The 21,849-nt window shown below is 53.0% G+C and overlaps 7 protein-coding genes across 7 annotated transcripts; 4 read left to right on the forward strand and 3 right to left on the reverse strand.

Annotated features, from left to right (window-relative positions):
- Positions 1-2,214: 2,214 nt before the first annotated feature.
- On the forward strand, positions 2,215-2,851 carry GT037_003664 (uncharacterized protein; the record flags this gene model as incomplete). The annotated part of the gene is made up of 2 exons (XM_038928711.1): positions 2,215-2,421; positions 2,477-2,851. 2 exons carry the CDS (start codon positions 2,215-2,217, stop codon positions 2,849-2,851), a joined length of 582 nt encoding a protein of 193 aa, XP_038788418.1.
- A 71-nt stretch (positions 2,852-2,922) lies between these two features.
- Positions 2,923-5,216, reverse strand: GT037_003665 (aconitate hydratase 1; the record flags this gene model as incomplete). The annotated part of the gene is made up of 2 exons (XM_038928712.1): positions 2,923-4,804; positions 4,852-5,216. 2 exons carry the CDS (start codon positions 5,214-5,216, stop codon positions 2,923-2,925), a joined length of 2,247 nt encoding a protein of 748 aa, XP_038788419.1.
- Positions 5,217-7,128: 1,912 nt separating this feature from the next.
- Positions 7,129-8,888, forward strand: GT037_003666 (uncharacterized protein; the record flags this gene model as incomplete). The annotated part of the gene is made up of 2 exons (XM_038928713.1): positions 7,129-7,828; positions 7,876-8,888. 2 exons carry the CDS (start codon positions 7,129-7,131, stop codon positions 8,886-8,888), a joined length of 1,713 nt encoding a protein of 570 aa, XP_038788420.1.
- A 1,028-nt stretch (positions 8,889-9,916) lies between these two features.
- On the forward strand, positions 9,917-10,688 carry GT037_003667 (duf-domain-containing protein; the record flags this gene model as incomplete). The annotated part of the gene is made up of 3 exons (XM_038928714.1): positions 9,917-10,232; positions 10,334-10,450; positions 10,534-10,688. 3 exons carry the CDS (start codon positions 9,917-9,919, stop codon positions 10,686-10,688), a joined length of 588 nt encoding a protein of 195 aa, XP_038788421.1.
- Positions 10,689-11,553: 865 nt separating this feature from the next.
- GT037_003668 (uncharacterized protein) lies at positions 11,554-13,753 on the reverse strand (the record flags this gene model as incomplete). The annotated part of the gene is made up of 2 exons (XM_038928715.1): positions 11,554-12,881; positions 12,931-13,753. 2 exons carry the CDS (start codon positions 13,751-13,753, stop codon positions 11,554-11,556), a joined length of 2,151 nt encoding a protein of 716 aa, XP_038788422.1.
- Positions 13,754-14,298: 545 nt separating this feature from the next.
- Positions 14,299-14,784, forward strand: GT037_003669 (uncharacterized protein; the record flags this gene model as incomplete). The annotated part of the gene is made up of 1 exon (XM_038928716.1): positions 14,299-14,784. The coding sequence occupies one exon, from the start codon at positions 14,299-14,301 to the stop codon at positions 14,782-14,784; it is 486 nt and encodes a 161-aa protein (XP_038788423.1).
- A 1,773-nt stretch (positions 14,785-16,557) lies between these two features.
- Positions 16,558-21,117, reverse strand: GT037_003670 (uncharacterized protein; the record flags this gene model as incomplete). Its single annotated transcript, XM_038928717.1, has 1 exon — positions 16,558-21,117. One exon carries the CDS (start codon positions 21,115-21,117, stop codon positions 16,558-16,560), a length of 4,560 nt encoding a protein of 1,519 aa, XP_038788424.1.
- Positions 21,118-21,849: the final 732 nt, after the last annotated feature.

Below are 21,849 nucleotides of genomic sequence, written 5' to 3' on the forward strand. Positions count from 1 at the left end.
ACAGCGTCGTAATGATCTTCCAAGCCCTCATCTACTGTCAGCAGAACGTCCTTATAGCTGTTTGCGAGACGCGCGATACTCCCACGCTTTTTCGCTGAAAGATATCGGTATGTAGATTTAGTGTAAGGAAAGATGCAGGAAGTTAATCCAACCTCAGCTGACATATTGCAGACTGTTGCCATAGCTGTTGCGCCTAATGTCTCTGTGCCTGGGCCGAAGAACTTAAGGACTTTGCCTTTTCCGCCAGAGACGGAGAGGATACCCGCAAGTTTGCAGATGATATCCTTAGTCGAGGCTCATCCATGTAGACGGCCTGTAAGTCGTACGCCTACAACCTGTGGACACATGAGCTCCCAAGGCATACCAGCCATTGCATCGACTGCATCCGAACCTCCAACTCCGATGCCTGGCATACCCATGCCACCAGCATTAGGCGTGTAGGAGTCTGTCCCGATAATCAGTCCACTAGGAAAAGCATAATTCTTAAAGATAGTAGTGTGGATGATGCTAGCTCCGGGTTTCTACCAACCGATACCATATTTCTTTAATGCGCTACTCAAGAAGGCGTAAACCTCTTAGTACTCTTTTCGCCCACGAACAAGGTCATCTACAGCACCGTCGCGTAATACAATGAGGTGGTCGCTGTGTACTGTGGTGGGTATTTGTACTTTTAGACAGCCTGTGCTGATGAATTGCAGCAACGCCATCGTCGCTGTTGCGTCATAACATGCGACTCTATCAGGTCGGAGATGCAATAACGTATCTCCACGCCGGATTTCGTCCAAAGACCAGTGGTGCTCAGTCGAGACATACAGATGGCTGTAAAGTACCTTTTCCGTCAGAGTTAATGGGCGCTTCGAGCCATGCTTGATAGAGACGAACTGCAAAACCTGTCGGTCGTAGTCGAGTGGTGTGTCTATATCCAGAAGACTGATTGGTACCCGGGGTACAGGCGTAGCCAGGCTCCTGACATGGCAAGTGGGGTGACGGCGGTGGAGGTATCTCCGCGTTGCGAGCTTAGTGATGAACATGAATTTGCAATAATCCAAAGATAGTACGAGTGATTATGCTTGTGTGAGCCATATTGGCAGCAGAGTATATCAGCGCAGGCCGGGAAGATGATCCTTATCACCGTAGTTCGGTCGGCCTTTGATACTAGCGCTAAGATGCCGGGACATTCGCAACCGAACGGCGCCGCCGCAGCTACAAATGACTCCAGCTCTGACATTTACTTACACTCAACGCCAAACTTTACCAACCATTGTGGATTCCTCTTTCATATCACTGATATGACAGACTCCACATTTACCAACAACTCATATTTTATGCTTCCCAAAGACTAGTTTGACCGCCACCGCCAACGCGAATGGTATCCAACGTGAGCGCGTCCTCGGGAACGACAACGTCAATTCTATGGCTTGCGCCTGCGAACACGTAGCCATTCTTGTTTGCTCTGATACCAATGGAACAATATGAGATTGAGCTGTTCGGTAGCCTGTGATTAGTCAGGACGCTGCTTCGGACAGCATCGTAGATGAATAGCGCACGATTACCGAAGGGTTCTCTTGCCTATTTTCTCGGAGACACCAGTATCGGGAAGATAAACCATATGGATGGAGTGCTGTATGTTTGGACACGACACATCGGCTCCGTTGTGCCTGTGGTTACAAGTCAATTCTTTATGCGCCGCATCGCTATTCCGAATTACTGGCTTGGAATTCGAAAGCAATTCCCCCCTCCCAAAAAAATCCGCGTACGTGGTGCTCTTAGACAAGGAGACAAGCGATCGAAGGCTCGGACAAGCAGCATATATACTCGTAAAGAAAAATCGACATGGCCGTTGAGCATGCAAGCGGTATACACAAGCAAGCTGATGGTGCTCGGTCTCGCATGGCACCCTGCTTCCAATGCTATCATTAGCGTAGATGATGTTCTGTATACATGGCCTTCGTACTTCTCCGACAATGAAAGCACGACGTGGCTGTGGCTTGTAACACGAGCATCTCGCGAAAGCATTCACATTGTCGCGTTGGCGCCGCGTTCAAGTGCACAAGCTAGTGAAGCAGATGCCCAGGTTCTAGAACGATGAACACGGCCGATGACGTAGTGTCCCTTCCGCCCACCAAACTTCAACATCCCTCATCAATATACACATGACAACACCTTCTGACCTTGGGCACCGAGCAGCTGTGCGCGCTTTCATCTCAAATCACCATGTTCTCGCCCTCAATATACACCGTCAGCATATTCCAGCTTGGGCTCACCTCCGCCCTCAGCGCCTACGGCCTCTACCTCTCCTACCAAAACATAACCCGCCTACAGCAGTACGAAGAAAAGAGCGAAAAGGCTGCAGAATGGTCAAACACGGCTGCGCAAAGACTGCATAAGACCAGGTCAACACAGACCAGCGGCACTGTGACAGTATGCTTGAATCACCTTCGACCGCCCCCAGATGGTACTAACACGACAACTCTAGCTACTACTTAGTTTCCTTACCTCCACCGCTCTCGTCATAATCCCCAGCCTCGCAACCACGAAATTACTCATCTGCGCTGGCGTTGCAAATGCTGCAGCTGCATATCTCTCCCGTGTGCATATGGCAAACTTCTGGAACGACAAAAACCAGACCAAAATCCCGTTTGTCGAAAAATTCAATGAAGCGATACGAGGAAGCGAGCTCGTGGTACTGCTACTCGGTACGTTAAATTTGGCATGGGCGGTTGCAGGAGGAGTATGGACGGGTATGGCTAATGGCGGATCGGGAATACTGGGTCTGGGCGTTTGGGGATTGGTTGTTGGTGGAAGAGTCATGTCTATTGCGCCGCAAATGGGATGGACGAGTAGTGTGTAATATCAGAAGGTGAAGCAAATCGACGATCCATCGTAATTCCATTTGATCGTTTGGGTATCCAAGACATTACATCAAGATTTACTCACATGTTCCATCTCGCTCATCTCGCGAACTAGTCTTACGCTATCCGCTTCCCTGACCCAGTCTTCAATCCTTGCACCAACATCTCCGACGAGCTTCTCATACGTCTCGTTGATGAAGAAAAGTGAAGTATGAGCTGTCACCTCGTCCATGTTCTCCATGAACACTCGTATCCATGTAGGGTCTTTGTTTCCACCCGCATCTTTGGGTGGCAGCATGCAGAACTTCTTAAGCTTCTTGGGTTTGACAGGCGCACTTTCCTCCGACCCAGTCTTCTTTCGGTGACTGTTTTGGCTGTCCATGGTAGAAAGGGTATATGAAGAATCAGTGCGGTCGTCTGGCGATTCTTGGCTCATGATTCCGCTACGAGAGAATTCGTAGTGACTATACGGGCCCTGATGACTGTGCAGAGCCGTCTCATCGCCTCCAAGTTCCATGGCGCCAACATCCTCCTCCAGTTCGATCATCACAGGTGTTGGTGCAGGTGCAGACTCAGCTGTGTCTTCTGAGGGTATCTTTCCATCACGCAAGTCTGCATCTCTTTGTCTCTGTCGGGCTTCCTCCTCCCTCTGCTCTGCCTCTGCTTGTCTCTGTTCCCTTTCTTTTTGCCGTTGTCTGTCCTCTCTTGACATGTTGTTTGCCTCCTCTTCCTTTTTCCGCTGGTCTTTCTCCTTCTCTTCCCTTGCCTTGTTCTGCTCTTCTTGCCTCTTTCTCTGCTCTTTTTCCCGTTCCTTCCTCTCTTTCGCTTTGTCCTTTTCCCATTTCTCCTCCATCTTAGTCCGTTCGTTTATGGTCTTGTTACGCATCTTCACAGCCTTCTGATACAATTTGAGTGCCTGATCGTGCTCTTTCTCTGCCGCTTTGCGCTGAGTCTTGTCGGAGAATTGCATCAAATCCACAAATGGTGGCTCCTGTGGAATAGGCGGGATCTCTGGTAAGTTTGGTGCACCTGCGCTTTCGTGGGTTGGTCCTCCAAAGGCTTGAGGTCCAATTGGGCTAGTGGCTGTAAGCGGCCCTTCGGGACTTACAGGTACAATGCCGTCCTCTCGATGCTCGTGGACGTGGATGGATAACTTGGGGCTGTCTTCGATGGGTTCAGGATGTACATGAGTCATCTCTGGTTCTGACGATGTAACTGATACACTTCTAGATGTCTCCTGGTACTCTGATCGAGGTTGTAATGGCCGCGATGGCTCGCTTGAGGCGCTTTTGTTGCTGTCCTGATACTGTAGTTGCTGGCTAGGAGACCGAGATGGAGATTGTGACTTTGGAGATTTCGGCTTCTTGGGTCTCCCAGTACTTGCAGTATAGTAGTTGATGAAGCGTACACGAGGTACTGTACGAGCTTGGGGATTACCAGACCTCCTTTTGCTTTCGTCGTCTTCCTCTAGCGCGCGCACCTTGACATATCTGTCCTTCAATTCCTTGTAGTCGGCCATTGCACTGCCAAACTCGAAATGAGACTTGACAAGGTCCTTGGTAGCTTCCTTCAAACCGTCTTTGTAGTGCTTGGTGAGCCAATGTAGGCCGTTTTCCCAGCCTTTTCTATTGGCCAAGTGCACATCATTTGGGAAAGCCGGATTGTAATTAGGATCTGTCGGCTTGGGGTTGAAGATGGTGCTCATCCTGCTGGGCTTCTTTCCGACATCTGCATCCTGCATGATTGCGTCTTGCGGCTTTGGCGGTGCACTAAAAATGCTCCCTAGCCCGGCCTTGATGATTCCAGGGTGCATACCTAGGAACGGAACATCGAAATTCACGATACCGATGATGCGATGTCGAAACACCAATGCAATGTCGGCGGCGAGCAAACCACCCATAGAATGACCGAGTAAGATAACGTCGGTCCACTGGTCTTCGTGTGGGGCTAGCCTGACAGCTGTCAGTCACGAGCATATTTACAAGTAGGACAACCGAACCATGACGAGAAGTTGTCTCTTGCGATTTCGAGTGAGTCTCTGGACTTGTATCTGGGATAGATCTTGGTATGAACTACATGAGATTCGGCAAGTGTGATGGTGACAAGATTATGGACGTGAGCTGGGAAGCTTCGGAAACTTGTTTCGTTGCCCATGAAGCCATGGATGAAAACCAGCATTAGGCGCCGTCGCCCTGAGTCGCCCTGGGTAAGATCAGGGACAAGCGACTGTGTTGAAGAAGAGCGCGGATCTTGCGAAGTCATGCCCATGACGGTGTATGGCGGAGGCGCGTCACTTGTCGAAGAATCTCGTGGAGGAAGAGGTGGTGGGCGTTTTGACGCTGCCTGATTTTGGGGCGACGTCATTATTGAGCGTGGCTGTGTCTGTTACTGGATTGGCGACAAGCATGAGAACAGTCACAGATGCAATACAATCGTCGATGGCTTGAGAGTTGGGAAAGTATTTGCACAGCTTGGTAGGACGTTCGGTCTGGAGGGGCAATTATGTGGGGTAAACGCGACAACTTACAGGATACGCAAGGCCGTATCGATACGGCAGACGTCGTATCCGCTCGCCACCCAACGTATTCACAATCACGTATGCACAGCAGGTAGACACGGCGATGTAATGTTTAGAAATCGGACCCAGCGTTGCGCAATTGACGTGATGCATTACAGCCAGAGCGGAAGCGTGCGCATCCCGATGCAGTGTTGGGACATGCGGCAGTCGCAGTTGAGCGCGTGGAATCTAATGAAGGCAGGCCCACAGTGTGTTTGAAACATGTGAAGACAAAGAGGTGAGTAGTAGCGACGGAATCGTGGTGGCTCTTCACCGACGATTGTCTTGGCATGCAAACAATTCCTATGTTCGTGTTTCGAGGTTGCGCCCGTGTTAGGATGGCCATGGGAACGTTTGTCTTAAGCTGCATGACTCGAGCATATAGCGGTTGATCGCCGAGACTGAGACTGAGACTGAGACTGAGACTGAGGCAGTAAGGCCTCTATTTAAGGTTTGTTATGGTCAATGGCCCTATATGGCAAACAGTCATGCCGTCAGTTGTTGGGTGGGGTTGGTGCGGTGTTTGTTGGTGAGGCGGATTGGTCAGGGGGACGGGGGAGTTTAGATGCTAACAATGGGGCGTTGGAGAGATGAAGCTCGTCATGTTGGTGGTGAAGTGTAAAGGCGAGCGTGGCGAGCAATAGCACTACGAGAGCTTGGCAATACGCCAGAGAGAGCGACGGCAGATTGCAGACTCGAGGGTGTTTGTGCGACAATGGCAGGTGCGACAATAGAAAGGCGGCAACTAAGAATAACAGACTTCGCAGCGTGGGCCATGGACCTGCGTACCGGCGTTCCAGAATCCGGTACCTGAAAGTTGGCCCATGGTTGGCGTGGCGCCACTGCAGGTGCAAGCGGGACGGCTGACTAGCAAGCCCTTCTCTACCATGGTACGCCAATTCTCCGACGTCGACACTGCCGAAGAACGAAGCAGCACGACGTTGCGGGCGGCGCGCACAAGTCGATGCGCTGCAGAGATTGGCCTTCGTCACCAGTCGTCATGTTGTGGACGTGTGCGTGTTGGCGAGGGCGTGTCATCGCATCGTGCACCGGTGGGTCCTGCTATTCCTGGACATATCATCTCGGTTGCGGGCCAATCAGTCCCACGGGGTCTGTGCCAACGGCCTACAGACCCCAAACCGTTTCTCGTCTCCTCAGCCTGTCTCGCTGCGCTGTAGCGTTCTGCTCCTTCTCTCCCACGACGATTCCGCTGCGACGTCGCCAATTCACGGACCCAGCGCTACTCCGGCCAAAGGGACCCCCTCCCGCAGTCTTTGGAGCCGCCGTCGCGCGACATCGACACCACGTCTGGTACACGACGCTAGAAATTCCCTCTGCCGACTTCCCCATAACCAGCCCGCCCGCCCGCTCCAAACGCGCGACCATCGCGAAGCAAATGCTGGCCTCTTGATCGCCTTCCGGTACGTATCCTCTGCCATTCACCCCTCGTGACATGTGAGTGCTGATCGTTGCCCGTCCAGACCAGCCCTCAGTCAGTCACCTGGCGTCCATTCTTTTCCACCCATTCACTCGCTGCCCCCAAACAACTACAACTCCATTGACTGGACCCCTGCATTGGCCGAAGCCCATACGTCCGCTCATTTGATCCTACCGTCTCTACAACACATGTTCCGTGAACCCATCCAAGTCGCCACCGATACTCTGGAAGCATCACCACCACCACCACCCACTTGGCCAGGCTTCCGTCTCTAGACCTTTATGGACCCCGTCGCCACGCCCACCAGGATATCCAGAGTCGATTCGCGCTTCCGTCACCGAGCGCGAACCGTCCCCCCACCCCAGGAACGTGCGCCAGAATCCGCAGAGAAAGAGGAGGAATCAACCAAGGAGCATCTTGTCCCCGAACTGAGAGCCAGGGACAGCATGAGCAGGGGTCATCGCTTCTTTCACCGCCGCGCAGCGCTAGGAAACACAAAGACAGTTGCCGTCGCTGTCGAAGTAGTTGCCACTGTTGATACCAACGGAAACCTCGTCGCTCAGGAGACTCTGGCGCCTGTCACACCTCCGGCCTCAAATGGACCCACAGCGCCAATCGCCGCAGCCGTTGCTGCAACTTCAGCCGGACCAAACCCCTCGGTAGCTCCTGCAGCCCAGCAGCCGCTTCCCTCCGCCCCTTTACCCGGTGTACCAGCATTGCCAGCAGTACCTACAGTTGCACTCCCTGGGCTACCATCCGTTCCAGCCGTCCCACCATTCCCCAGTGACCTTGCTGTCCCAACCGTCCCTGCGTATCCATACTCTACAGGCATTCCCGTCGCCCAAGTCGCCGTCAGCTCCGACTTGGCCAGCGCATCCCCCATTCCAACAGGTGGCCCAGAAAGCACCGCGACTCCATCTCCAGCCCCAGATGCCGCACCGCTTTCAGACATTAGTTTCATCTTGAACTCGACTATATCCAGTAAGTTAGACGGCGCTGTCAATACCATCTTATCTGACGTTCCATAGACACCGCTTCCTTGTTGCCATCTTCCTCTCTCGCTTCCCTCGACAGCATTTCTGCGTCAACGTCGACTGAACTCATTGCAAGTATAGCGGCAGTTCCAACTCGCTCGCCATCTGCATCCACATCTTTGTCAGCATCAGCATCAACATCACAATCCCGCATCTCATCTAGCAGAGTATCATATGCTCAGACATCAGCAGAAACGTCTGTTGTTCGCAGCACGGATATCGTCTCTAATGCAGCTTCAACAACAGCATACTATGGCGGTGCCGGCGGGGATGCGTCTGGAACGGCGTTTGCCCCTGCTGCCACCACAGCAGCCACCTCTAATGCGGATGCTGACACCAGTCCTTCTCCACTCGAGACTCCGCAAGTAGTTGGAAGTGTCGTAGGCAGTCTTGCCGGCGCCGCGCTCATCCTTGCCATAATATTGCTGATTCTGCGACGTCACAAGCGCAAACAGGGTGGTGCTCTACAACTTACTGGTGACGATCACACCGACAACAACCAGTCAATGAGACAAGCACCTACTACAAGCAGCACTTTGGTTCCTGTCGCCTTTTTGAACCGATTCTCCGCCATGTCGGGCAAGACAGCGGAAACCAACCTTAGTGGTGGCGAGCGGAGCTTCCAGAGGGTGTCGGGTCGCAAACTCCCGTCCGCGTTCAGTGAAGGCATGACATCAGATCAGTTCTCTCAAGGCGGGACAATGTCTGGTTCTTCCTTCTACCAGGACGAACACGGTATCTATGGCGGCCCGAGCATCTCCAAAGAGTTCGGTAAAGAGATTGGCGACAATTCGACAAGTCGAGAGTCGGGACAGATGAACATTCGGCCCAGCCCAGCCAGGACACCAGTCATACGGCATCCTGACGATGGCAACCCCTTCGCAGACCGCCACTATCTCAGCCCACCACAATCTCCCAATCCAGATGTCCCACCTCGAGGCACTCTTGGTAGAAGTCTGCCCTCGGCAGATGGATCCAGGTCATCTCGGTTTACGGAGAACGTTTGAATGATTCCTTAGTCCTTTGTTGCCTTCTTACTCTCGCTCAGCATTTTCTTTACCTCACGACACGCATGAACGTGCGTACTACTCATCTCGCATTGCATCTGCCATCTCGCATCTCTCGTCGGTCTTGTCTTGTATACCCCAAGACCCGCTCGACACGTTCCACAACTCACCACATACTGTCTTTAATTCGGCCGCACTCTGGCGGCCCAGAACTAATGTCTTGTCGGTTTCCTCTACTGTTGCTGTTGTTGTTGTTGTTGTCTTGTCTTTGTCATACCAGTTCCATTCCTCACGATACTGCCGGATCAGAGCGGTGCCTAGTTTCATACCCCCGGATTGATTTGATGGAGAAGTCCTCAGGTCTCGACCGTTTGTTTATATCGGCTTTATGGTCCGTGTATATATTCTAAGCTGCGCTTCCTAGAGGCCAGCCTTGTGCATATGGTCGCCATGTTCGTCATGTATTTTGGGGGCGCGTAAAGGAATTGGGACTAGAAGTCTCGGTGGAGTTCATAATGGTCTCTACCAATGCTCAAAAGTTCAGTCTTACAAAACTACAAACTACATTTGCATGCGCCACGACGAAATAGTGATGCGAGGTGCTTTGCTTCTATTTTCAGCATACACGTAGTATTTGATCCGCGCCAATCAAGTAAAGTCTGCCTGATGCATTTCCAGTCAGCATGGTTGATTGTTCGTCCCAGACCATTCAAGTGTTTTGCATCATCTTGAAGGACTGATAATAGGGTAGCTCGATTCTCTAATGTCAGCGTTCTCGGGTGATTGGCCGCGCTCAGCCTCACCCGTGCTTGCCTAACCATAAGCACTGCCCCACGATCATCGGATGCACTTGCTAGTGTCACGTAAGGCTATCTCTACCGAAACGATTAAAGGCTCACGCTCCCCAATGTCAAACCTAATCCTACTACTATCTCATCCTTTCGTACCTAGCTTCGTATCTGACTGTCCTCTTCTCATTAGGCAAACATCAACATCAATACCATCATCAGACAAACACCATCACCACCATGTCCCCCCTCGCCCCAGCACCCCAACCCATCGGCGTGTTCCCCCAGTTCCTTGCCACAGGCCCAGAAACACTTGTCCTCAAAGAAAAAGTCATCTCGCTCAGCGGCGACAGTTTCAGCATCAAGCTCGCGAATGGCACGCCAGTCCTCCAGGTGGAAGGAAAGGTCATGAGTCTGACTGGTCGTAAAAAGATGTTCGATATGCAAGGAAACCACCTGTGTAGTATCGTGAAGGAGCACTTCCATCTCCATTCCACATATGTAGTGGAGAGTGCGAAGGGAGATAAGATTATGGAGGTCAAGAGTAGTTTTAAATGTAAGTCTTGGTATCTGATTTGGACAGAGCGAAGAAAGAGAGGGAGAAGGATGACAGGAAGGGTATTGGTCATGGAGATGGAAGTAACTGACTGGTGCTAGTACTCGGATCCAAAGCGACAGCGACATTCACTTCCTCGAATGGGAAACAAGAAGTTCTCACCATGCGCGGCAACTTCTTCGATACTCAGGCTGATATTCTAGATGAAGCACAAGGCGGTACGTGTCTCCCTTCTCACCCTCTCCTCGCCATTTGAACGACAAAAGTTGTCGTAGCAGGACAGGATGCTGAGTATGATTAGGTCTGGTAGTCGCCCGTATCGACCGCAAGATTCTTAGCGGCAAAGACATATTCTTCGGCCAACAAACTTACGGTGTGCAAATAGCACCAGGAGTAGATATGGCTCTCATTGCTGCACTGTGCATCTGTCTTGATGAGAAGAACAACGAGGGCTAGAAGAACTCGCGAAGAAGGAAGAAGGTGCCGCTTGTCATGTCTTTGACGAACAAGGTGACTAAAGGGAGGAGTAAGACATGGATGGATGCAGCGACCAAAGGAAGGAGTGGGAGCTGGTTTGAGAGGGTAGAGGGCGTGGGTATGAGGAGAGGCACTTGGTGAGGAGATTGTTGTGTTGCTTAATTTATATACCCTTGGCGCTGAACGTATCATGACGCTCTTCTGTCCGCTTTTTTATCTACCTCCAGCTGGCGCTGATGCGCAGGAACCAGTGCTTAGTTGTTCAAGGACTAGATACAAATCACCAAGTAAGAAGGAAAAGTGAAGTGTATGATCATTGTATTAAAGAGCGTCGTTCAATGCTCGCTCGTCTCCATCCGGACGTCTATGCACAACACCTATGACCCAACCCAACTCAAAAAGAACATGACAAAAGGGAAATCTAGTTGCTGAAAGTACAATAGAAACGTGGCAAGAGGCACGGCCCACAAGATATATGCTAATAATGCAGTTTACCATGAAACAAAACGACGCAAGAAGGTAGCGAAATGTGGGGAATGAATAAAAAGCTACGCATGGGAGATGACAAGAACGCCTGCTGATGAATGCTATGCTTTACGCCAGAAAACAGCAAACCTGTTCTTCGACAACAAAACTTTTTGACCTCGAAAGTATTATCGCACGTTCACGTCTGCTTCCATTACTTCTCCCAAGCCTTCCGCGGAGGGGTATATATGCCACCTTGCTGGGTATATGGCTGAGGTGGGAGGAGCTGCTTCGAGGATACGGCGGCAAAGTCATCGAAGACCATGTAGCTCAGGAACGGGCTGGATCGTATTGTGGTCGGTCCAGCTCCTATGTGCAATTACTTCGACCCAGCGAGCAATTCAGATCCCGGTACGTTATGGCCAAAGTCCAAGATCAAGGTCCTACCATCCTGACTCGTGGCGACAACGCGTCTGTAATCGCTCTTGGCCGAGAGAATCCAGCTCGTGGTCCAATTCTTGTACACAGCGTATGTTTGTCCAGTCTCGTAGTCGGAAACTTGTATACTCTGATCGTACGAACCAGAAACGATGCGACCGTTGAAAGCGTCGAGGAAAAGAGATCGTACAAGGCCGTCATGCTTGACCCGGCTGTGGACTAACTCGCCAGTGGAGGCATCGAACTTGTAAACGACGTGGTCGTTGCCTCCAGCGAGAACGTACTTGGCATCATCAGAGAATTCAACAGCTGCAAGGCCACGATCTTCAGAGGGAAAATCCTTAATGGAAACACCCGTTTCAAGATTCCACAACTTCGCTACACCGTCGCCACTAGCAGAAACAAGAAAGTTGCCACGTAGCTGAACGGCATTGACAGGTCCTCGATGACCCTTGAGTGTGCGAACGCAGTTGCCTGTCTTACGGTCCCAGACCTTGATCATGGCGTCCTTGGAGCAGGAAATAATGTACTTGTCATCAAGGCAGACGTCTAGTACACCAGCCTCATGGCCACGGAGCCGGTACATGGGAACGTATTCTTCGCCAGTAATGTCCCAAACGATGCAGGTGTAGTCTGAAGATCCCGTCACCATGATTTCGCTGTCGTACTGTAAACACAAAATAGAGGCATCGTGGTAATCGGCGGGAACAGTGTATATTTCATTGCCAGTCTTGGTGCCATTGAGCGAGGCGTGGCTGATGACGCGTTCAGGTCGCTCCTCCATAGGTGGCGGTGTATTGGCGGTTGGACGGTGGTTGGGACCGCCGTATACTCTGATGCACTTGTAGGTTTTCAGATCCCACACACGAATAGTTCGGTCACGCGAGCCGGTAATGGCCTTGTTCTCGTCGAATTGGCAGCAGTAGACGCTGTCTGTGTGGCCGTTGAGGTAGATGGCAGCAGGTGTTCCGGCCTTCCATCGGCTGTCGATTGTGCTTCTCGCTCTGAACATCTGTTTCCAGTCTTGGGCAGGCGCTGGGTTGCCACCCGCCATCTTGCCAGTACCCAAGCCGCCCATCTGTATCGGCGCAGGGGAGACGTGTACTTCGGGTTCGTGTTTGCGCAGGAAAACGTTTCGCCATACGTGCGGCGACGATGCGTGTTCGTTCCAGCTGCGAGAGACGCGCTCGGCACGTACAAGGGACGCGGCATCGAGGTTTGAAAGCACAGTGGTAGCAAGCTCGGCAGGCAGACGCTGGAAAGGATCGACTGTAACACGATTAGTGTGGCTCCACTGAGGACTACCAAGCCAACTCACTCATCTTCTTTTCGGTAACACTATCGGCGCGGACAATGGGGGAAGCACATGTCATGTCCACACCGCTCTCGTTATCCTTGATGTCGTCATCACGCATCGAGGTGGTGATGAGGCCATTGAGGAAGCGGTGGGTGTGTTCTTGCTCGCGCCGTATTTGGTTCTGGCGGTCCTGGTTGGCGGCGGCAGCTGCTTGTCGGGCGGCGGCGCCGGGCACGGATTGGCTGGGGTAGGAGATGGGCGGAGATGAAAAAAGAGCCTTGGTAACGTCTGTGGATGGGCCGGAAGCTGTGGGGCGACGGCGCATGCTACTCAGTCGCTTGAAGGGAGCGAAGGCCTTTGAGCTCGTGCTTTGTGGCTGCAACTGGAAAGTGGGAATGCCAGAGTCTTGGTGTTGCAGGGGCATCCGTTGTTGTGGTTGCTGTGGTTCCATGGTCGACTTGTGGCTAGCGCTGGCAGAGGGCAGAGACTCGAATAAAGAATGTATGGAACCCCGGCGACGCTGTGCGGGTGTTGCTGAAGACACGGACGACATGCGCCGGCGCGTCTTCTGGCGAGTAAAACTACCGGCGACTGCACCAAACGCGCGGGAGAAGGAGCTGGCCTGTGAATGCTGCGAGAGGCCGTCGGCGGCCATGGTGGCTTCATTGACGGCGTCCAACATGTTGGTGTCCTTGATGTCCTGCTGGTAGTGGGTAGGGAATGTCTGCGAGATGGTCCGCTTCATCGTGTGCGGCGGCGGAACGGCGGTGGTGTGCGTGGTGTCGTCGTCAACGTCGGAAGAGGTCTTGGGTCGGTGCGACAGGACAGACTGCCTGCGATACATGCTCCCAGGGATGTACGGTGAAGAGCACGGGGGGTCGACTAAGAGAGCGTGTGCGAAGCAAAGGGAGAGTGAAGGGTGGACGGCAGCGGAAAGCAGGGGTACGGAAAGGTCGAAAAGGCGAGGTTTATAGCATGAGGATTAGTACGTAGGAGAAAGGGAAAACAGAGCTTGTTAACAACGCCAGACGACGTGCCACACACTAGGCCAGGAGACTCAGCCGATCTCAAGCCGGTTCGAGTGCCTCCCGAACGTGGTCTGTCCACCAAAGCAACTCCAGACGGGACCCACCCCTTGCAAATTACGACTTATCTTATCATGCCAGCACTACACACACCGTCGACCTTTTGCTACGTACGAGAGTACCGCTCAACCACTTGCTGCTGCATCCGGCTTCTCCGCTGCCCTGCCACTATACTGCCTCCTGCGTCTCTTGTGCTACACCGCTCCCACGGTACGCCCGAGTCGCTGAGCGGTACACCATCTTGAATCGCGCTGAGCACACAACCCAGACCACGCGAAACGAGCCAAACCATCGCCCAAACACCATGCCATCAACCGCTCCACCCGCGCCAGCAATCCCCAGCGTCTATCGCTTCGTCTTTTGCTGGCTCGAGCCCGTCTCCATCCTCACAGGCGCCATCTATGCACACTTCTTCCAGTCCACCTACCTGCACTTGACGCATGCAGCCAGCTCACCGGCCGCCTCGCTTCCCATCTCAACATCCATAGTCATGTCACAGTTAGCGAATTTGTACCTAGGACTTGCTTTTTTGGAAGCCTCGGTCTTGCGCGCCACTCCAGACATCAAAGTCTGGAAGACCTTCTTGGTCGGCTTGCTTGTCGCCGACCTAGGACATTTGCTCACTATCCTGCCCCTCGGAATCCACATCTACTGGGCCTTTTGGCGGTGGAACGCCATTGATCTGGGGAACGTCCCGTTCGTTTATTTCCTAGCCGTGACGCGCATCTGCATGCTCCTTGGCGTTGGCTTCCAGAAGGAAGGTGTGAGATCAAGATCGAAGATGACATGAAGGCGCATTGACAAATCCCCTCTACCATGATACAAATGAAATCTTACTACATGCATCTGTTTTTTTCTGGTAATCGAGTGAATTCGTTGTCATGCTTCGTGGCAAGCCTTCCAGTCATCGTCTCGAACATCGCAATCTCTAATCTCCACAAGTACGCCCATCACAAACAACCCAATTCCTGCCCGACATGGTTCGCCAATCCCAACTCATCCCCAGCTAGGCAGTCCAACCGAGCAAATCGCAGTCCTCTTTACCCCAGACCCACAACATAGACCCTGTCCATCACGTTGCGCATACCCATTCACCCGTCATCTCACCGACCGATGGGGCTCTCACCGCCCCCAAATCTCTTCAGAACCTTCACCACTCGGAACCATTCCGAGCCCCAAGCTGATCGCAACCTTGCAACCAGCAGCCACTGTCCACTGCAAATAGCAGCTTATCCGCGGTACCACCAACATGCATTACTTACGCCCTCTCTAACCACCATGGAAAAAGAAATCCCAAATTCTGCCTCGCAGTCTTTGTCCAACTTGCCTAGTCCAACAAAGCGCCGACACATCTCCAGGCCATCCAGAGAATACCCATCGCGTGGCATGCCCGCAAAATGCACGCCATGCAGCATGCCGAGAATAGCAACTGCTCCTGCCTTCGCCACGCCTGCTCAGCCTCTTGCCCTGCATAACCGCCATCGCAAGCCAGCACCAGGCAGGGCAATGGAAGCGGGAGTCCCGGAGGCGAGGTGCGCAAACGTCATAACGCCCTAGAATTTTTTTTCCTTTCTTCTTTCACTTTCGCATCATACTCGGCCTTGTCCGCATATCTTTACCTGCATCATGTTGGGAGAGGCAAAAGAGGAAATAATTGTCGTTGGGAATCTGAATCTCACTCCATCTTTTCGCCGAGACACTAATGTTCAGTACCATGGATACAGGCGCTGCCAGCTGCAAATCTATGACACGCGCCTTGCATCATGTCATGTCAAAATTAAACGTTATTCTTTACGTTGCCGTATCCATGTTGGTACCATGGTTCGCACTGTGGAAAGGGGGTCTTCGCCGACTTGCCCATCTCGGCCTCGTCCGCTGGCCGTCATACGTACCGGTGCCAGGTGTTCGGTGGCATCATGTCTAAAGCGAGATGTGCGGAGAAAGGGTGCAATAAGCCCCGCGTCCACGATGTAGACTCGCTAATCGTACCGTGGTACATATGTATCCAGACGAGTCTCTGACAACATATTTGTACAAGATCCATGGGAACCGCGCTTCTCTTAGCGTGGTGCATCACGTCACAGCCCCCCGCATCGTCGGGAAATGAACAAGGACATCACTTTTGCAGAAAGCCTGGCTTTATATCACCATCAAACAGATAATGTGTATCGCGAAATTGACAACTAAATAGAACTCCAGATACTACTTTCCCTGCACCACAAAAACCGGAAGTGACAGGAAGACGGGGTATAATATCCACAAACCATGCCAAATACAAGACCAAATTACAAAATTCTCCTCAAATGCTGTATACACTCCCATTTTTCCCATTGCAGCATAGAAAGCGCCATGAGCCCACATCACCAACTAAGCTTTGCTCATACATATGTGATAGGCCGTAATCAATCCCGAACACCATGCAAGTACAGACAATATAAACCAAAAAGCGAGTGAAATCGTAGTACATGGCAGGCACATGAACAAAGCCCGAAGGCAAAAGAATAATCGCAAGTAAATGCAAAATGAATGGAACAGGATTGAAAGAGGGCAGCGAGAACAAGGCTCAAAGCAGGGATGGATCGAGTGTCCCGCCCATGCTGTCCATGGTCTTCTCGAGCATATCGAGGTCCATCATAGTTCCAGGGCCATAGTCCGGAAAGAGCATCATGTCTTCGCTGTCCATGGGAGGAAGAACAACTCCGAGATTCTGCAAGTCTTCTGAAAGTTGCAGGTCGATCGGAAGAGCGTCGCCCGTCATTGTCATTGCCCATGCGTCAGGCATATCGGCGTCTTTGAGATCGATGTTGATGAATAGGTTATCATTCTCCGAGATATCGGACTGTCGTGTAGAAGGTGTATCCTTGTTGGATGATTCGGGTGTAGCCGATGGCGAAGCAGGTCGGGAACGGAGTGTCCAGGCGTGGTCTTCATCCTTGAGATCCATCACGGTGAAAGGTCCGTTCGCATCCAGAGCCGCGAAAGTGTCTTCGTACGAGTAGTCAAGAAGTGACATTGGCAACATTGGTTGTTGCGGCTTCTGCTCTTCTTCCTTGGGTACAGGCTCTGGAGCTGTCGCTTGTTGCTCCTTCGGTGCTGATTTGGGAATACTGGCTGGCGTAGGTTTACCGCGAGCACCCGACCCGGGGGTAGCCACCTTCGTCATTGCCTGAGGTGTCTTGAGCAGGTTTGAAGACGGTGAGTCCTTGACGCCTGTTTGCGTTGGCACACGCGCCATCGCCGTCGCTTGTTGCCCGACTGGAGTGGCAGCACTATGCGCAGCGCCAGGGGTCTGCCCCGGTTTGACGGGTTGTTGAGATACTTGTGGAGCAGCTGGTACAGGCTTCGGGGCACTTTTTGCGGCATTCTGATCCACCTTGGCTTCGCCAGTTTTCTGGTCAATATCAAGGTAATCGGCCATGGAGTCTAGAGCAAACTGCATCGGATTCTCAACCTTTGCATGTATCTGACTATGCGCTTCCAGTTCAGCTTGGGTGTCAAACCCTCGAACGGAGTACTCGCAACTCGCGTCGTTGCATCGGAAGGTCGGCCGCTGTGGTACGTTGGGCGGTGGTTGTCTCTTGAGCTCAGGTGAGTTACCTGTGCCTGAACCAATCCGAGGAGACGCTCTAGCACCCGGGGTAGATGTCTCACTACCCGCGAGTTTTGCACGCTTCTTCTCGGGCAACACAAGGTTCGTGACTGGCCTCGCGCCCTCGAAGTAGTGTGCTGCTCCGTGACCCGAATCAGCTCCGATGGCAAACGGTGGACGGTCGGTGGTAGGGGCGGAAGGAGCCTTCTGGCTGCGGTTTTGTTGTTCTACGATTTTCAGATTTGCGGCATTAAGTTGAGCGGGCGGGGCATTCGAACCACCCTGAGGTTGCGGCTGCGACGCAGCTGATTGCTGCTTAACCTTTTCCATGATCTTAGCGACAAACTTGAGAGTCGCGCCCATATGGTTCTTAAACTCTTCAATAGTCAGAGTGACTTGAGGGTGGAGCGTCCCGTCAGCTTGGTCGAACTGCTGATATAAAAGTACGCGAGATGCCATGATCTGACGAAGAACTTGCTCAGGCTCAGAGGAGTCGTATGAGGCGTGGAAGATACGTAGAGCCTGGTCCACCTGCTTTAACCGATGGAGCTGTTCTTTCAGTGATCGCTGCAGAGGTACTCGCATCTGCGGTGGAAGCTGCACAGGCTGTCTGGCGGGAATGCTCTTCTCGACTTCGTCCATCAGCTGCTTGAACTGTCGTGTCCTTGTCGGATCTGCCATTCGTTGCCGTAGTTCTTCGTGGTTGACCACACCACCTCTTTGTTGCTGCATCTTGTTGTTCGATGGGTCCTGAGCCTTCAGCAACTGGGCCTTATACTGCGTCTGCTGAGCAGGGGTAAGCTTGGACACTTGCTCATGGGTAAGGTTGAATCCGGGCTGAGACTTTGAAGAAGCCATAGCAGCAGCTTGTGGCGTGGCATCATTGCCAGACTCTGTAGAGTCCTCGTTCGGTCGCTTCGTGCCTTTGTTTCCGGCGTTATTGGAAGGTTGCGACTGCATGGGCTGCGATTGTGGTTGCGGTCTGGCTGCTGCTTTTGGCTGGGGTGTTGCCTGTGTTGGGGGTTGCGCCGTCGGTGGGCGGTTGGGCTGATGCTGTTGAATAGGCATGTTGACTGGCGGCTGCGCTTGGTTACGTTGGGCTTGTTGGTTGAGCATTGCAGATTGCGCCTGTTGCTGCCTTTGTTGCTGTAGATTCTTCATCCTCAGTGAGATCATGAAACCTCGTAGTTGTTCGTCGGGTAGATTGGCTTGTGGCGAGCCTGCCATCCTTGCCCGAAACTGTTGCAAGTCCTGTGGGGTGACCTGAAGGGCGGCCATGTTCGGCATGTTCTGTTGCTGCTGCGGTGTCCTAATGGGACCTTGGTTCGCATTGACTTGCACAGGTGGAGCGAGCCCATGGCCAGGCTGTGGTGTAGGATGGACACCCCCCACACCACCGGATTGTCTTACCATGTCCTGGAAGTGAAGAACTTGTAGCATGAGCAGCTTTTGACTGTCAACACCTGGTACCAGAGCGGGATTCTGGCTGGCCCATAATTTGAGCTGCTGCCATGTTCTAACATCCTGGGGAAGGCTGTTTCGAATTGAATTGTTCAAAACATTCGGAGGGAACGGTTTTGGGTCAGTAGCATGTATGATGCCAGGGTTGGCTCGTAACAAGTTGGAGGCAGCTTGCAAACGCTGTTGCTGAGATGGCATTGGGGGACGCTGTGCCCCCATAGGAGGCTGTGGCCCAGCTCCAGGTTGTGGCTGCCCAAGGTTCATGCCAGGGCGAACCATATTGGGCATGTTAGGACCGCCAAGCATTTGACCGGTCATGCCAGGCGGCAACTGCTGCTGTTGGTTGAACGGCATATTCGGCTGGCCTGCGTTAGGTTGGCCTGGTGGAAAAGCGCCGTTTTGCATGCCATTACTGCGACGAAGGTTCATCATGTAGCTTTGTAGTATCACACGGAACTGGGGCTCCGGAACCTTGAGCAGTTGCTGCTTTACGTTTGGGTCGAGGTCGGCTGGCATCATATTCATGCGAACCTGATCAGTCAGCGGTTGCTGGTTGGCCGCTTGGACGGCAGCAGCTCTTTGTTGGGCTTGACGCATAAGTTCGGACAAGTTGGGGTCGGCTTGGCCAGGTTGAGGCGTCATGATCGGAACATGAGCTTGAGGGGGGCGCTGCTGTTGTGGTGTCCCAGGAGGTCCTGATTGTCCCGGTGGAGGCATCGGTCGGTTGAGCATAGGCATAGCAGGGCTAGCTTGTTGCGAACCTCCGGGGAGGTTCAGTCCTCCAATTTGACCTTGGAGCAGCTGGTTCTGTTGGTTGCGTGCTTGAGCTGCCTGTTGCTGCCGTTGTTGTTCCAACCGCGCCTGGGCCTGAGCCTGGGCCTGTGCATGCGCTTGCGCTTGTTGCGCTTGTTGCGCCTGCTGCTGGCGGTGAAAGGCTTCAGCAGCCTGACGCTGCTGAGCCATGGCATTTTGAGGTTGGTTTTGTTGCGAGTTTTGACCTGGGAAGCCACTCATCTGACCACCATTATTCGGGTTGTTACTTGCAGGTACCACGGTGGTGCCCTGGTCTTGGCTGCGCATAGCTTCCATCTGCCGATTTGCTATCTCGGTGAAATCGAACTCTTGGTTAGGCTGACGTTGACCCATATTCATCTGCTGGCTCTGCATCCGGTTCGGCTGAGCAGCTCCTTGCATGGCGCCGGCATTCTGAGCAGCTCCCTGCTGGTTGAGGGCGCCTCTTCGGTAGAGCATGTCAGCATGTTGTCGGAAGCGGAGGAAAAGAGGGTTGACGCCTTGGGCGAGCAACTGCTGTTTCTTGTCCTCAGGCCAGGCTCGAATATCAGCTTCAAACTTGAGCCGAACCTCCTCTTTACAAGTGTCCATCAACTTCTTTGCGAATTGGTTGATGATCATTTGGTCCTGACGATTCTGCTGCTGGTTCTGATTGGCCTGCATGTTTGGTTGCTGGTTATTCTGACCCGGTTGGGACATGTTGGTGGGGTTTGCACCATTTACACCCATCGAAGACTGTCCTTGCGTCATGGGAACGGGCGAAACCTGCATCGGTCGCTGGAGTTGGGCGTTCGGAAAGGCCGGGTTGAACTGTTGTGGGGTTCCCTGCCTGGCGCCTTGCTGACCCATCTGATTCATCATGTTCATCTGGGCGGGGTTCATGCCGTTCATACCGTTCATCGGATTGTTCATATTGTTGGGTGCGCCGCCTTGCATGCGTTGCTGCAGTTGTTGCTGCCGCGCTGTCGTCATGACGATGAGCTTTTGTTTGATGTTAGAGACGTATTGGTCCTTTGTTGACGAAGACATAAAGGTTTGCGTCTCGAACTGGAGGGCGGCGCGCATGGACTCGACTTCGGCGATCTCAGGCTTCAGCAGGCGGTACTGGGTGAAGAACTGAAGGGCCAACTGACCGCGCTCCTCAGGCGGTGTGCCCTGTTGCCAGCCATTTGGAATCTTACCCTGCTGCTGCTGGACACGATAGTGCTGGATAAAGTGATGGAGTCCCGCAGCGGCCCGGTTTTGTTGCATGCCATTCTGTTGCATGTTGGGGTTGTTCATGATGGCGCGCGAATGATCGAAGGCGCGTTATGTCGCAAGCTGGCAGAGGTGCGACGGGTATACGCAGCGGTGCAGTGCCGCGGAAGTGCAGTGAACAGCAGCACTCATGCAGGCCGAGGGTTTCAGTGATGCGGCGGGCGGCGGGTCGACTACGGCGTCGAGGCGTCGTGTTTGGTGTCGAGTAGATGACTTGGTGAGACCCAAGATGGGGCGGTGACGGTGACGGTGACGGTGACGGTGACGGGGAGTGACGTTGGCGAAGATGTGAGCGACCAGAGAGAGAAGCGTGTCGAGTGTCGTAGAATAGAGCCTGGGCCTGCGGCTCGGGAGGGAGGATGCGAGTAAAGGCAGGGCCACAGCTGCTCACCTGGAGTGAGGCTTAGGTGAGTGAAAGGCGGAGGCTCGAGAGGACGACGCCAGCTGCGGCTCGAGACTGATCGACAGTTGCGGACAGGGCGCAATGTTAGCGCAGCACCCGTGGACCCAAACGACGGCGCCTAAATTACGCAGCTGCAGCTTTCAAGACGACGTGTCCATGGGGACAAGATGCAGCTATCGAAGTGGTGATGTCGCTAGAACGGCAAAGAAGAAGAAGAAGAAGAAGAAGAAGAAGATGCAAACTCAGACGTGTTTGGGTGGGTGAGCGAGGAAGATTGCGAGAGCCGTCAGAAAGAGGGCGTGCGTCGCAGCCCAGGTGCAGCAATCGCGCCCGTCGCACCTACCTCGTCCAAC

Source organism: Alternaria burnsii (genome assembly GCF_013036055.1).
Source record: "Alternaria burnsii strain CBS107.38 chromosome Unknown 730, whole genome shotgun sequence".
NCBI classification, from domain to species: Eukaryota; Fungi; Ascomycota; class Dothideomycetes; order Pleosporales; family Pleosporaceae; genus Alternaria; species Alternaria burnsii.